Source organism: Neopelma chrysocephalum, unplaced genomic scaffold (assembly GCF_003984885.1).
Source record: "Neopelma chrysocephalum unplaced genomic scaffold, ASM398488v2 Primary Assembly neopelma1_147, whole genome shotgun sequence".
Taxonomy (NCBI): domain Eukaryota; kingdom Metazoa; phylum Chordata; class Aves; order Passeriformes; family Pipridae; genus Neopelma; species Neopelma chrysocephalum.
In genome coordinates, this window is record NW_020897809.1 from 13,009,238 (window position 1) to 13,023,284 (window position 14,047).

Genomic DNA, 14,047 nt, shown 5'->3' on the forward strand with positions numbered 1-14,047 from the left:
GTCTCTGACCAAAGCAGCCAAGTGATGCCCTGGAATTTTTAACTGAGGCTATAAACACTCCTGAATGTCCACAAATTAGTCACAAACTCAGGTGTCTTTATGATTTTTATTAATAAATACCTTAACAGCACCAATGATATTTGAACATAATCTTGCAATGCTGTGCATGGTGGCTGCCTGGGGACAGTGAGGAGAGACTTCTGTATTTTCATGTACAGCTGATCATTTTGTTCTTTTGTGTTTCTTGTAAACAAAGTCATCTCTCCCATACTTAAAACCTTTCATAAAATTGATCAAATCAATATCTAATAAGAGGAAAATGCTCATTTTAATTTACTGCCTCTTCTGGTTTAAGGTGACTCAGCAAGTCCAAAGGAGTGCTACAACTAAAAACCAGATCGCTGTGGTTCCTTTTAAAAGGTCCTTTCTTTGCATATACGTGTGCACGTGTTTAAAAACAAGACTTTTAGCCACCTTAAGTTCCATGTGTCTGAAAGTACATTAGCATGAACATTTTGACCAAAAAAACCCGGGAAAAAGTGTATTTCTATACATCAGAGATCTGTACATGAATAAGCATTTATACAAATATAATCCACCAAATATTGGCTTCTACGTACAATTCTGAAATATGGTGATTTGTTTGGATTTTCTAACCTTCAACCATGCTAGCACTTATTCAGGCTGCTTTAACACCCACAGAGTATATTTGTTTTACAAGGTGGGCACAGATTTCTCTTGCTGTATTTGCACTTTACTTATGAATAAATTAAGTGGTAAAGTGAAGCTTGAACAACATAGTCTGTGGTGTTGTAACATCAGCTACTGCAAGTTCTTGGCCATCCACAAGCCCCAGTTCTGAAACGGAAAGAAAAGTTTAATTAATTTAATTAAACCCATGAGGTTTGCTGCTTTTTTGTTAATTTTAAAAACCCCAAAAAGTTATGAATGCTATTTCCATAAATATGATTAAATAAAGCTGCAAACAGCTCACTGGCTAAATAAATATTAATCTAATTTAACCAGGAAACTAAGAAACCTTGTAAAGAAATATATATAAAACTCTACTGAAGTATGTTTAATTTACAGCAGTTATCTGCTTGCTTCGTTGCAATCTGCTCTGCACCTGCCTGCACTTCACCTTTAAACAATTCATGTACCTGAGAAAGGTGTATTGCATGTAAAAGGACAATGAACCACATTCTACTGCACAGTGCAAAATAAAACTAAACATCCACACAGAGGGATGGAACTGACTTTCTGTAACTTGAAAATCTACATATGACAACTCCATGATACCTTTTAGTGTCTTGGAAAGATTTGGCCTTGTTCGTTCTTCAATTGAAGCTACTGTCTGCAAATTAAAAACAAAAAAAAAGCCAAAGATTTCCTTTCAAGTTCTGAAAATTAAATTTAAATACATTAGGTTTATTAAAGATAATTATTTATGTTCAGATTACCTGTAAATAAAGTGTTTTATTTCCCCCAAACATAGTTGCTGTGATTGCAGGAGATTTCATTTGCCTATATATAAAACATTAAAAAAAAAAGAACAAAAAAGACAATCAGGCAAAGGTACATTTACAAATTATCTTTTTGAAACACTAAACTACCAAAAAAGTTGGCATAGTTGCACACTTACAATGAAGCATTATTTGTCAAGTAATCCAAGATCTCCTGCAATTTAGCTGATGGGGAAATCTCTATGTTTTGGGGAAGCTGGCTGCAGGCTGGACAGTTCTCCTATAACAAAGAATACACATTATGATAGATATTATTTTAGAAATGCTGCCAATAAGGTCTCAAAAGTGTTTGTGTTGTGGTTTTTTTTAAAGTTTTAGCTCTAGAAATATTAATACTGTTGCAAATACTAATGACAAAACCCAATTCCTCATGAAGTTTGTCACTATTTGACTGACTCCCAACAGCAGCCAAGTACTTATGAATGACAAATTTCAACTGACAAAAAATCTAACACTACAAACCTTGAAATCAATTGTTGTCATAACCTCTTTTTGAGAAGATTTGCCTATGAGTCGTCTTAAATTTGCATATCATTTTGTATTTCTACTCTGTAGAAGTAGCAGACTGGTAACATCACAGATTCCACTTTTAAAACTTCAGAAATATTATTATTCAGTGCTAGGGGCCAAGAGATTCAATACTGGGGTTCAGAAATACACACAAACTGCATAAATAAAAATCATGGAAACAACCCTTCAAGCCTTTAATGGCACTAACCTTCCTTTCAGCTTCAAAGGTGTATGTATATAATCCATCCACATCATTGAACACCAAGTAGTTGTTAAGAGGAACGTATGCACTGCAATGGCAAACAGGTTAGTGTTGATACATGGCATTACGCTGGAAATCATGTATGTTATTAATAAGAAATTAAATACCTTGTGGCTATTTTAAAAACTTCAGTGGCGCAAACAGCTGGAATGAGAAAAAAAAAATCAATTTCTTCACTTTCTAGCTCTATCAGACATTAGTGCACACAGCTGTACCAAAGAAGTGACAAAAAACCCCAACTTCAACAATATGTCATAAGTAAAAGAAGTATCTGAAGGCAGCTGGTAGTTCTATGCATTAGATTTGGCACTAATCTGAAACTATGCTGAGACTATGTACTGTGTTTCCCCATTTTTTTTCCCAGTCTCAAATGCTTTTGCTCACTCCCACAGTCAAAAACGAGCTTAACATTTTTACAATCACATCCAGTTTCTATATGGAAAAAAGAAAGGAGTCTGTAAGAATAAACCAGACCCATCTAAAAATTACTATTATCCTTCCCAAGTTCTCAATTACAAATTTTTGTTCTACAAAACTCTCAAGTCAGTCAAGCAGAAATGAAATGAGCTCTTCCACCATACCTGCAATTACTGCATTTGTAGAAGCTACTGCTGGAATAATTCGTTTAACCACTCCTGTAAAAACAAAACATACAGCTCTGTTATGATTAAATGAGTGTCAGCATTCTGCACTTGCCTGTGAACAGAGGCATGGACAGCAGTGAGGAACAGATGCCATAGTCTTAACCAGCCTAAACTGGCATAAATGTTGCCATTGCTAAAATCACATCCTTTTGTTCTTACTCTTTGACCCAGCAAAAGTGGTCATAGTGTAATGTAAACTGTGGAGCTGCTCCAGGTTAAAAATAAAATGGCAAAAAGAATGTTCAGTTCTGTCCCAGATAAGTTCCCCTGATTTATCATAAATGCCTAAACATCTGATTCATCATAAAAATATTTGTGCTGGCACAGGAAATGAGCTGTTTCTGTTTTAAGGGAGAAAAGAACTATTTCTTTCTCAGCAGAGCTGCCAGCTTAGTTGTAACAAATACAAAGAATGCCAATCCAGCCTAAGTGCAAATGTCACAAACTTGGTGAAATGCCATCCCCTTACCTTGGGTGAGTCTGTAGGTAACACCTTTAATATTAAATTGTGATGCTCTTTCTAAAGACTTCTGGTAAATCCACTGTATATGTTCAGGGTCATCTCCATCCAACGCAACACCTTCTACAGTAAAGTTAAGAATTTACAGGTAAGTTGCAATTACAAAAGTTCTTAAGATACAACATTCTTATCATCTAAAAAAAAGTCCCTTTGTTTTCACTGGAGTTAAAACAAATACCCCATGAAGCTTTTAAAACTTGACACTTTAAATAACCAAAGTACATTTCTACAAACATCTTTAGTTCTAACACATCCTATACACAAACTGTCTTAACTGCACAGATTTATAGAGCTGTTACAGGTTACATTTTAAGTCAGGAAAGAAATTGTGCAGTGTGAGAAACATATGAGCAAATATGGAACTGGACAGCAAGTTCAAGGAGTAAAAATCCATCTCCAGCTCAGAGGAGGCTTAGATTCAACATGACCATGAGTCACATGAGGTTAAGAGGTAGGACTGTTTTATTGGAAATAGCTGTATATTCCCAATTCAAGTTAGTTAAAAGGAGAAATGGCAATTTAGCACCAGTGTAATATACTAATTACCTCCAAAAGGTTGCTCCTTTGGCCACTGCAATATCCTGACATACTCAATACAATGCTCTGGCAATCTGGGCATGGATGCAATAGTGCACATGGGAAAATTGACCTGGTTGGGCAGGGGAAGAAAACCAGAAGAAACCAGGTAATACACTATATATAGTACTAGGAAAAGAAACCAGCAAATCAGAAGAATATATAAAAAATGGAAATATCACTGGTTGAATTACCTGTGGGGGATAAAGCTCAAGTGTGCACTCAACACATGCTGTCATACCAGGAATGATCACACGAGCGTTCCCTTTGAAACCTTCCGTCCCTCCATCTATTAAAGGTATGATGGAACTTGGATCCAGTACCCCATCTTCATAATTTAAAAAGGACATCTAATGAATAAAGGTAGGGGGGTCGTTGGTTTTTGTTTGGTTGGATTTTTTAAACAAGTTGCAGGAAGAAAACATACTCTAAAAATTTTATTCTTAATGTCACACCATAAGATTGAAGGCCTAATACACAGTTTATTTTAAGGGTGCACAGTATATAAAACACTACTTATTTGTCAGTGCATAAGACTTTTATCTACCACCTTCACCCTCCACCTCCTCCCCTGATAAATGCTGTTATTTCCTTACAGTATATCAGAACAAATGGTTGGATGGTTTGAAGGATTTGGGGTTTTGATTCTTGGTTTGCTGTTTTGTTTTTTTTAAATACAGGTACATACTCTAGATCCTTGTTTTGTAAACAAATTCACAATGATAAAACTACCTAGTTCAATGACCAGCTTTCTGGTCACTGAACTCTGTAACACTGCAGCTCCAAAAGATGGCATTTACAAAAAGCACTGTTTGGGTAATGAAGACAAAGTTCACAATGGGAGCATCCAGAGAAGAACTCTCCTTCATATGACTTTCAAAAGCTGACTGCACAAGGCCACAAACAATGCAATCTAACTTTGAAATTACCCCTGCAGGGCACTGCACAAATGTTGGCTAACACTCCTCAAGAAAAGGGCAGGTAAGAGAGCATGCATTTCACCCTGTTCACAGAAAGAAAACAGAAATAGATACAGAAAGCTGTGAGCTTCAACAGCCCTCATTCATTTTAATGACACGTTCTACACCGACATATTTAATCTTAGTTATCTATACCCAAGCAATAATCAGGCCTTAAAAAGATTGAAGAGTTTACCAGCATGCCATTTATCCATCTTCTTGCAATTATAGAGTCCAGCCCACAAACAATAATATGGAACTCTAGAGGGAAAAAACCATTATTTAAATGTATACTAATGCACATTTCTGAAAACAAGCAAATATTCTGTCCATAACAGTCCAGAGACAGTGACTGTGGTTTAACTATCTCCCCTAGATTACCTGTATCACAGATGTATTTAAATTTTATTTGTTACTTCTATTTCCAGTATATTGTAGAAGATTAAAATAATTAGCAACCTAACTGCCAGGAAAAGCAGTGAGCAGCAACAACTGCGAGGTTCCCCTAAAGCACTGGTGGGTGTTTGACAGGCACACAAATTCCACTTACGTCGATAGAAGCTTTCATCCATGTCTTGGATCTTTTTAAAATACCTGAATGTAAGCCCAGTAAAGGAATATATTTATAGTTAAGTTTACTGTTTCCTATTTGCTAACCTAAGGCCAAAATATTATCTGATTTATTGCTATAATTTTATACAAGACTTTTTTAAAAAAACTATGGGATTTGAGATTCAAAATTCCCACAGCTGCAGCTGTAATATCTGACAAAACAAGTAAGAGACACAATGTAATAGTCACAAACAGGAGAAAGTTCAGCAGGCAAAATATTTAGGAAGCTCAAAACATGTGCTCTCACGAAGTCCCCTATCAGCAAGTGCTGCTCTAAGTTTATAAACTAATGTCTCCTACCAGTAAGTACTCAAAACACTCTGGTGAATAAACCCGTAATTCCAGTATCTCAGTGAAAATTACAATATTGCATTTGAATAAAAACACTCAGTGGAAAAATACAAAACAGTTTCTTAAAGCTGAGCCTTTCCCATGCATACTCCCTGGATGCTAATGTTCCTGAGAAAGAATTCTCAATCACCAGCTGAATGAATCCCTTCTTTACTGTATGAAAAAGAGAGGATGGCAGCAAAATACTTTGGATACTCTTACCACCTACAGAGTTTTCTAGGATTTTGAAGCCTTCAGGGCCACTACTTCTCTACAAAAGGATACGGTACAACAGCACAGTCGGGAATGCGGCTGTTCAGGAATTCTGCTGCAACTTCAGCTTTTGGTCGCCCCACATCCTTCGGTCTGGGAAAACCCAAGGAATTCCAAATGCATTATTTTAGCAGATTCAATCTCTCCAGTCTCTATGCATTGCAATACCAAATTAAGTGACTAACTGTTACTTTAGCACAATTTATTGACCTGGTAATATTAAAGCATCCAACCCAAAGCATTCTATGATCCCTGTAAAGCATCAGATAAGAGATATTCGGAGTTACCTGAACATGTGCATGCAACCACAGTTATCAGCACCAAAAAAAATCCAACAATTTTTCATTGTGCTTAGAAGAAAATGGCACTAGAAAATCTGACATTTCAGCCTGCGTACATTATTTTTTAGTGTGACTTCTTCCATTAGCTCTACTGGAATAGTAAGGAACAAACATTTTCTTCACACTCAAACTATGACACCACAGATCCCAAAAGAAGTTTAGCAACATTTAGTTTATTCTGAGTACTACTGTGGTATGAAGGTTCAGTAATCTTTAACAACATCTTGTCCAACCAAAATAATGATCATAGCCACGTGTTTTGGTTAAGCACATTTAAAAATCCAGAAGCTGAACTGTGAAAACACCACTTACCGAAACAGAAACTGTCGGTTGAGGTTAGAGACATCTATAGTATCCATGTCAATAACATGGATCTGTCTGAAGCCAGACAGTGCCTGTGAAAAGAGAATGTCAGCTTCATTTAATAGGAAATAAAAAGCTTACAGACCCCCAGATTTCATTCCACGTGCCAAAAAAAACATGTTTTAGAGGAACAAAGGTATTTGCTCCTCATTCCGTGTGCAGACAGGTACCTGGTCATTCTTTGTTGGGCTGTTAGTGCTGGTATTTACAGACGGAATTAGTAACACTTCAACAGTCAAAGACAATGTTCTGCTGAAGGCAGTATTGCTTTATCCTACCTAATCCTAACACAGAGAAGCCAAGGAAACTACAGAACACCTCTTGGTAATCTGTACACCAGGGAAATCTTGTGTTAGGTTTGTGGTTGGACTCAACGATCTTAAAGGTCTTTTCCAACCTGAACGATCCTATGAGTCTGATTTTCACCACTGAATTCCAAACAGTCCTTCCTTGTACCATTATGAGCACAATTTGTTCTTAGTTTACTTTGTTTACGTGGATCAGGTAATTAGGGAGAATCACCAGCATCAGACTCTCTCTAAGGCTGCACATGAACTTTTGGCTACACTCCATAAACAGCAGCATGTTGTCCCTTAGGACAAACTTTGAGAGAGCTGAATAAATAACATGCAACATATTAGACTACCACCTTTCAAGCTTATTAACAACATTCTTCAAGTTTATTGTCTGTATCATCATCTATTTTACACATGATTAGAACTTGGAAATCTAGTAACAATATATAATTAATATTATATAAATTCTCTAGTTAAAAAGAGAAGATTCTAAGAAGCAAAGGGTGAAAACTGAGTTATTACCAGATTTTTCAGGAGTTCGCATCCTAATCCTCCTGCTCCAATAACTAGTACTTTACATGTGCTGAGCAAAAAATCAAGGGCCTGCAGAAAACATAAAACATAAAATTAATACAATTTGTCCCTTGTTTCATAACCCTTATAAACATGTTACCATAAATTTTCAGTGACTAGTGAGTTACAGATAAAGCAACTTTGTGTTTCCATGAGTAATTATATATTGGACTTTAATCAGCAGTTCCTATATCCCGATTTAGAGTAAAGAAAGACCTTTATTGATATCAGTATTGTCTTTATATTAATTTTGACCATGAAAAAAGCAAGCTCCACATTTATTATTATTTGGCTTAAGGAGGTAATGTTTTCCTCCTTCAAATATTTCACTGATATACATATACATACACATTACTAAATAAACCTAAACAGACAGGGAACATTGCTGGCCAAAAAGATCTGAAATATTTAACTATATAACTGCTTTCTGTGAACTGTTCCACTACACCCCAGCCTCCAACTAGTAAATAATGGAACAGTACATTAAAAAGGTAATAGTAAAATACTTTCAACTGCAAGCTCTAAAGCAAAATGTACAAAAAAGGAAAGCAGAAGAAATTAATAAAACAGCCTAAATTTTGCTTTTCCTTACTAAACATCTTTCCCAGTTCTCCAAGTACCCATATTAACAGTAATTTCTTCAAGTACAATGAATTTCTCACTGTATCAAATTATTTAAAAATGGAAGATAAATGCTGCTATTTTTCATGTAAAACTCAAAGACAGAGCATAATTCATATGTTGTTATATATTTATATATGATAACAGCAAGCTCGTAGATGACAGTGTACAGTTTAGAAATATAAGCTTATAAAAAAAGCACAGTATGTTCTTCTGGGACCCCAATGTTCAATTGATTAAAATACAAGCTCTTCATGCAGTTTTAGTACTCACACATTGCTGGTGGGTCAATTAATGAACCTGTTTACATTACTTTGCAACACACACTGTAGATTTTTTATTGAAAGTAAGTGTTTCTCACTTGAGTGCCTGGCTCGAAATCGGGATGTGTGAATGGTCCAGATCGCTCGAGGAACTTCTTTACATGGTTCCAGCGACCTTCCCAGTCTCCAGTGTCCCCACACCCACCATCAACAGCCATTCTGCACAGAACACAGTAAATTCAGCTGCAAAATCATAGAGAAAAAGCCACACCTCCAACTTTTCTATATTAAAAACCACCTAAATTATTGACCACTCATACAAATGCATCTGCACGTTCTGTGTGTGTGATGCACGTGAGCATTTGCATGACTGGGTTTTATTTGTGCAACTAGAAAGCAACAATATAAATATGCATAGAGGAGGAAAAACCTCAGGCATTTCAATAAACCCATTGATTTAAGTGCTACTAGTAAAAGTTGACCTGAAGTGAAAAAGGGGTCTAGTCTAATTTCTTTCATTTCCCTCATATTTAAAGAGGGCAAAGAAAAGGAGCTTGTCCCTTTAGATTTTGAGGGTGTTTTTTTTCATCTGTAAAGTCTTGTATCCTTTTTCTGACAGATTTTTTAAGTTCATAAATTTAGAATTACCAGTATGTAACAGCAATTGTGAGGCACTGAATAAATAACAGTAACGTGCCCCAACATTGTCCTCTGAACCTTCAGAGTAGTTAATTTGAACAAGTGTTAAAAAAGACATAAATCTTGAATGCTCTTCACCCTCAGATGGTACTATGTAATTTAGAACACCCCCCATTTTTCTGTCATCCCTGAGCCTGTCAGCAGTAACAGTCTCACTTGCAAAAAGGAAAGTTTCTAGTTATCTTCCTTTGAATTTTCAAGGCAGAATTTTACACAAAATACCCCAGTACCCTTTTTCTGCTTTTGCAGGTCACTTTTAGTAGTACATGAGTATAAATTTAAACTGCAGAGACTTACTGGAATAGTTTAAAATCAGCTCTCAAGTGATTTTCTAGTGCAAGATCATCAGCTACTCCCCTTTTTAAATAGGAGCTCCACTCAACATATATGATTGTGTTCTACATTAATACAGAACTAAACTCCTTATAAAAGAGCTTTGCCAATCCTGAGTATAAAGGTTGTGCCACCATTGATAAGGAGTGTTATTTGCTTCCTTCTATGAAGCCCTATGAAAAGCACTTGGCTAATAACTGTTAGGCAATATTTAGAATTTATTACAACTTCCTGGTGACTCAAAAATGTAGTGAAAACATCTAGAGTGAATTCCTTTATCTTCACAGCATTCAGAACATGGACCACACAGCATGTCCACAGTAACTTTAACTTACAGACAACTGATTTTACAAAAGATTTTCAGTAACAGGGAAAAAGTCTAAACTGCAGGAATAAATAAATCATAATTCACCTGTTTTGGGCAGCTGTCCCTGGCCAGGGGCTGGAATGAGATGATCTTTAAGGTCCCTTCCAACCCAAACTATTCTAGGATTCTATGATATTTTGACTGCAGACTGAACTCCTTCCTGATTAACTTTCGAGATAAGTTAGTTACTCTATGGGCAGTTAAATAAGAGCTATAAAAATTATTTGAATTCATAAGGGGATTTTGACCTGTTCTGCACTTTTGTACCTTCTCCAGTTTTCACAATAATGTGAAAATACACATATTTCACACAATGGGAAATGGTGTAAATAAACACAACACTCCCTCTACAGAACTCCTCACCTGTTGTACACCAGGTTTCAGGATATGCACTAAGCACTGACTTTAACAAAAAAAATAGGTCAGTAGACATCACAAAACCTGCTTCTGTGGATATTATAATTTTTAGCTTTTCTGTAAATGAGTGTAGAAGCTGTGTTTGGTGGCATTAAGAACAACTTTTTTTTATCCTTTTATATAGCCCCTATAAACAGCCATTAAGCAGCACCATTCCTTGTGTGTTTAAATGTCTATATCACTTTATAAGTAAGGCAAAATGGTAAGATCTAGTTTCACTTTTGCAACTGTACTACAGTTTGGTTTTTGCAGGGTTGGACATTGTGGAGATCTGAAAAACATCAATAATTCAACCTGAGATTTTATATTTCAGAGACTTTTTAAAAAGTGTTTATTTTCTGTGCTGTTACAGCATTACCAAGTGTCGTGAGAGTTTAACAAAATTCTTATTTATTTCACTGAGTTGCTTTCATTTTAAATTTCGTTAAAAATCTCAGAGCACCACAGTCCTTATACTGCTTTAAGCTCAGACTTTTCCCTGCCACTTTCACATCCCCGAAGCTCCATGCTTTTGAGGGACTTGGCATGCACCCCTCCCATCCAACATGCCCAGGGATTTTCGTGACCCTCATCCCGACACACACATGCACTGCCTGCGAGCCCGGTGCTCGGGCAGGCCGGCTTTGTGATCCCTGGGAAAAGGGGCACAGGCAGATGGAAGGGAGCAGCTAAAGGACGGAAGCAGATGATGCTGAAGATTTCTCAGCATTAGTTTTTAAGGCAGGTGCATAGAATTTAAAGCTTTTAACAAGCAGAGGCCAACTGTTCCGCGGCCTGAATTTTTTTTAAATTTTCAGCCAAAAAATTTAGGCACCTGCTTCTAGCCCGGAGGCCCTCCCCGCTCCCTGGCCGGCAAGGCAGCTCCCCCCGTGTCGTCCCCAAGCTCTTGAGCGCACCATGCCAAGCTGCGAGCCCGCAACTCCCGGGCGAGCCCCCCGGCCGGGCTCCTTCTCCCCCAGCCCCTGCCGTCCAAGCCCTGCCCCGCCTGTGACATCCTTCCTGGGGCTCCCTCCTCCCTGCCCGCGCCTCCCCCGTCCCTCATCTCCCGCGGGGCTGCGGCTCTCCCTGCCCTGCCCTGCCCTGCCCTGCCCCCGCCCCGCCAAGCGCTGCCCCTGCCCCCGCTGGCCCGCAGCCCCGCACTAACCCATCCGCCAGCAGCTCCTCTAGCCTCCTTCTTTTCTTCTCCCTAAAAGAGAGAGAATAAAAGAAGGGTCAGTATCGCGCTACAGAGACCGGGGAGGAGGGAGGGGGTTCCCCGGGCGCGGGGCGGGGGCGGCCGAGCACACACATACAGGGCACTTACGGTTCCTCACCATCCGCCATAGCTCCCTCTGCTTCCCACAGTGCCCCGCGCGGGGCGGGGCCGGGCCCGAGGGGTTGTTTCCCGCGGGGGGGGGGGGCGATAATCGCGATAATCGCCCTGGTGACACGGCGGGGGGACCCCCGCGGAACCCCTGATGCATGAGATGGAGGCTCTCGCCTTCCCTGGCCGGACCCCGGCAGCTGCGCCCACCTCCCTGATGATCATAGAGCCATGGAATGGTTCGGGTTGGAAGGGACCTCAGAGATCATCCCGTTCCAACCTGCCATGGGCAGGGACACCTTCCACTAGCCCAGGTTGCTCCAAGCCCTGTCCAGCCTGGCCTTGAACACTTCCTGGGATGGGGCAGCCACAGCTTCTCTGGGCAACCTGTGCCAGGGCCTCACCACCCTCACAATAAAGAGTTTTTTCCTAATATCTAATCTAAACCTGCCCTCTCTCAGTTTGAAGCCAATCCATCTTATTCTGTCGCTCCAGGCCCTTGTAAAAAGTCCCTTTCTTGTAGGTTCCCATCGGGTACTGGAAGGCAGCAACTGGATCACCCGTAAGCCTTCTCCTTTCCAGGCTGAACAGTCCCAGTTCTCTCAGCCTTTCCTCATAGCAGAGATGCTCCATCCCTCTGATCGTCTTGAACTCCTCTGAACTCAGAGTTACCCGGGGAACCCAGGAGGGCATTCTCAGGGTACGTTAGAGCCTACAGGATGACTTGAGACCAAACATGGGTGTGGGAGCAGCCTGGGGCTGGTCACTGCCCACCACAATGGCTTTTGCCTTGTCAGCACTCCCTGGACAGAGGCCGGACAGGCTGTACCCATGGCTCTCCTGGGATCGAATATAAACCAGAACTAGGGAACGGCGTCTGAGCACAGGACGGGGAGCAGATGAGCAGGACTCACGAGGGTTGCTCTCAAGCCTTGGACTCCCAAACTTTAGAAGCAGCTGTCAGCCTCCTGGCTCACCAGTCTGCATTTTGAGAAGGACTTTGATGCCTGCAGCAAACCCGGGGTGTTGTGTGGTACACACATGGTGGGTGAAGTGTGAAAGCCTGAAAACACAAGTGCTCCAACACAGACTGCTGGGATTGAACCACCATAGCTGCTGCCACCAACCTTTCCCTCCAAAGGCACAATCACCCTGTTGCCGATTTTAGGAGCTCTCTAAACACAGTCACAGAGTCTAGTTTAGGAAGGAGACGTTTTTATTTTGCGCAGGGTGCAAGGTGTAGGTTTCCACAAATCAAGCATCCCAAGAGGGTTACATGTTTTATAAGTAAAATTTACATAAGCCCGCCTATCTAATACATGTTCCCCGCCCACCTAATGCATATTTATTTGGGTGATCTAATCTTACGCAATGCTTGAAAACACAACGTTCTTTTCTTCGTTAAACAACTTGTATTGTTGAAGTTATCTGACATCAATTACGTTTAAAAAAGGCGAGAAAATTCAGCCTGAAGGCAGAAAATTCACCTTGAAGACAGCACCCCCATTAGCAGAGCCAGTCTGCAATGGGACACCCCCCAGGCCCCCCGTGGCTGGGGCTGACACTCCCCCTGTCTCACGGATGATGCGGAGCGGGTTCGGCACGTGAATATTAAACGTGCATCACCATTTGCTGAGGGAACAATGAATTTGCAGCGGTTATTGACAGCAGCCCGTGTCAGCTGCCATCCCTGGGCGTGTGGCGGGCGGTGACTCGCACCGTCGCTTGTGCCGCTGCTGCCGCTCGTTCACTCGCGGTCTCGGCAGCGAGGAGCGGGGCCGGGGCCGGTGCTAGTGGGCGTATCGGTGTCGGTGTGTCTGTCGGTGCCGCTGTCTGTCTGTCCGTGTGGGTGCGGCGGTCCCGGAGCCGCCCCGGGGCGGTGCCCGGCTCTCCCGAGCCTGCGCGGCGGCGGCGGCGGCCATGGAGGTGCAGGTGGCCCCGCTGCGGGCCTGGGACGATTTCTTCCCCGGCTCGGACCGCTTCGCCCTGCCCGACCTCAAGGACATCTCGAAATGGAACAACCGCGTGGTCAGCAACCTGCTCTACTACCAGACCAACTACCTGATGGTGGCCGCCGCGCTCGTCTCCATCGTGGGGTCAGTGCGCGGCCTCGCAGCGCGGCCGGGCCGGGGGCGGCGGGATGGGGGGCCCTGGTCCCCGGGCCGGGAGCGCTGAGACCCGGCCCGGTGCCACGGGAAGGGGCTCGGCCCGGCCCTGGGCGGGATGTCGGGCTGCAGGGCCGGGGGAGCTGCTTCCCCCCCC

General features: G+C 41.2%; 2 protein-coding genes across 5 annotated transcripts in view; one reads left to right on the forward strand and one right to left on the reverse strand.

The window, feature by feature from the left end:
• Positions 1 to 87: 87 nt before the first annotated feature.
• Positions 88 to 11,829, reverse strand: UBA3 (ubiquitin like modifier activating enzyme 3). 4 transcript variants are annotated; one of them, XM_027700382.1, is made up of 18 exons: positions 11,786 to 11,829; positions 11,627 to 11,668; positions 8,765 to 8,885; positions 7,732 to 7,812; positions 6,863 to 6,945; positions 6,222 to 6,302; positions 5,545 to 5,588; positions 5,191 to 5,255; positions 4,230 to 4,385; positions 4,006 to 4,108; positions 3,409 to 3,522; positions 2,877 to 2,930; positions 2,403 to 2,439; positions 2,242 to 2,323; positions 1,643 to 1,743; positions 1,461 to 1,524; positions 1,300 to 1,354; positions 88 to 858 (listed from the first exon to the last, which is right to left on the reverse strand). In XM_027700382.1, the coding sequence occupies exons 1-18, from the start codon at positions 11,803 to 11,805 to the stop codon at positions 770 to 772; spliced, it is 1,392 nt and encodes a 463-aa protein (XP_027556183.1). In that variant the 5' UTR covers positions 11,806 to 11,829; the 3' UTR covers positions 88 to 769. The 4 variants fall into 4 exon arrangements, with proteins under 4 accessions (XP_027556183.1, XP_027556180.1, XP_027556179.1 ...); XM_027700379.1 differs by having other exon boundaries at positions 11,775 to 11,823; XM_027700378.1 differs by lacking the exon at positions 11,627 to 11,668 and having other exon boundaries at positions 11,786 to 11,820.
• A 1,675-nt stretch (positions 11,830 to 13,504) lies between these two features.
• ARL6IP5 (ADP ribosylation factor like GTPase 6 interacting protein 5) overlaps positions 13,505 to 14,047 on the forward strand; it is an 8,846-nt gene continuing 8,303 nt past the window's right edge. Inside the window, exon 1 of the mRNA XM_027700632.1 lies at positions 13,505 to 13,881. Within this exon, the coding sequence (XP_027556433.1) occupies positions 13,706 to 13,881 (176 nt within the window). The 5' untranslated portion in view covers positions 13,505 to 13,705. The remainder of the gene's footprint in view (positions 13,882 to 14,047) is intronic.

What these genes read in the sequence shown, in the direction of transcription:
- UBA3 (XM_027700382.1), bottom strand. Translation starts at nt 11,805, where the DNA reads ATGGCGGATGGTGAGGAACC. An exon ending in AAAGGAGCAACCTTTTGGAG is followed by an intron (nt 3,523 to 4,005) that starts GTAATTAGTATA and finishes ACTTTACTGTAG; the next exon opens with AAGGTGTTGCGTTGGATGGA. An exon ending in CCTTTGAAGCTGAAAGGAAG is followed by an intron (nt 1,744 to 2,241) that starts GTTAGTGCCATT and finishes TCTTTGTTATAG; the next exon opens with GAGAACTGTCCAGCCTGCAG.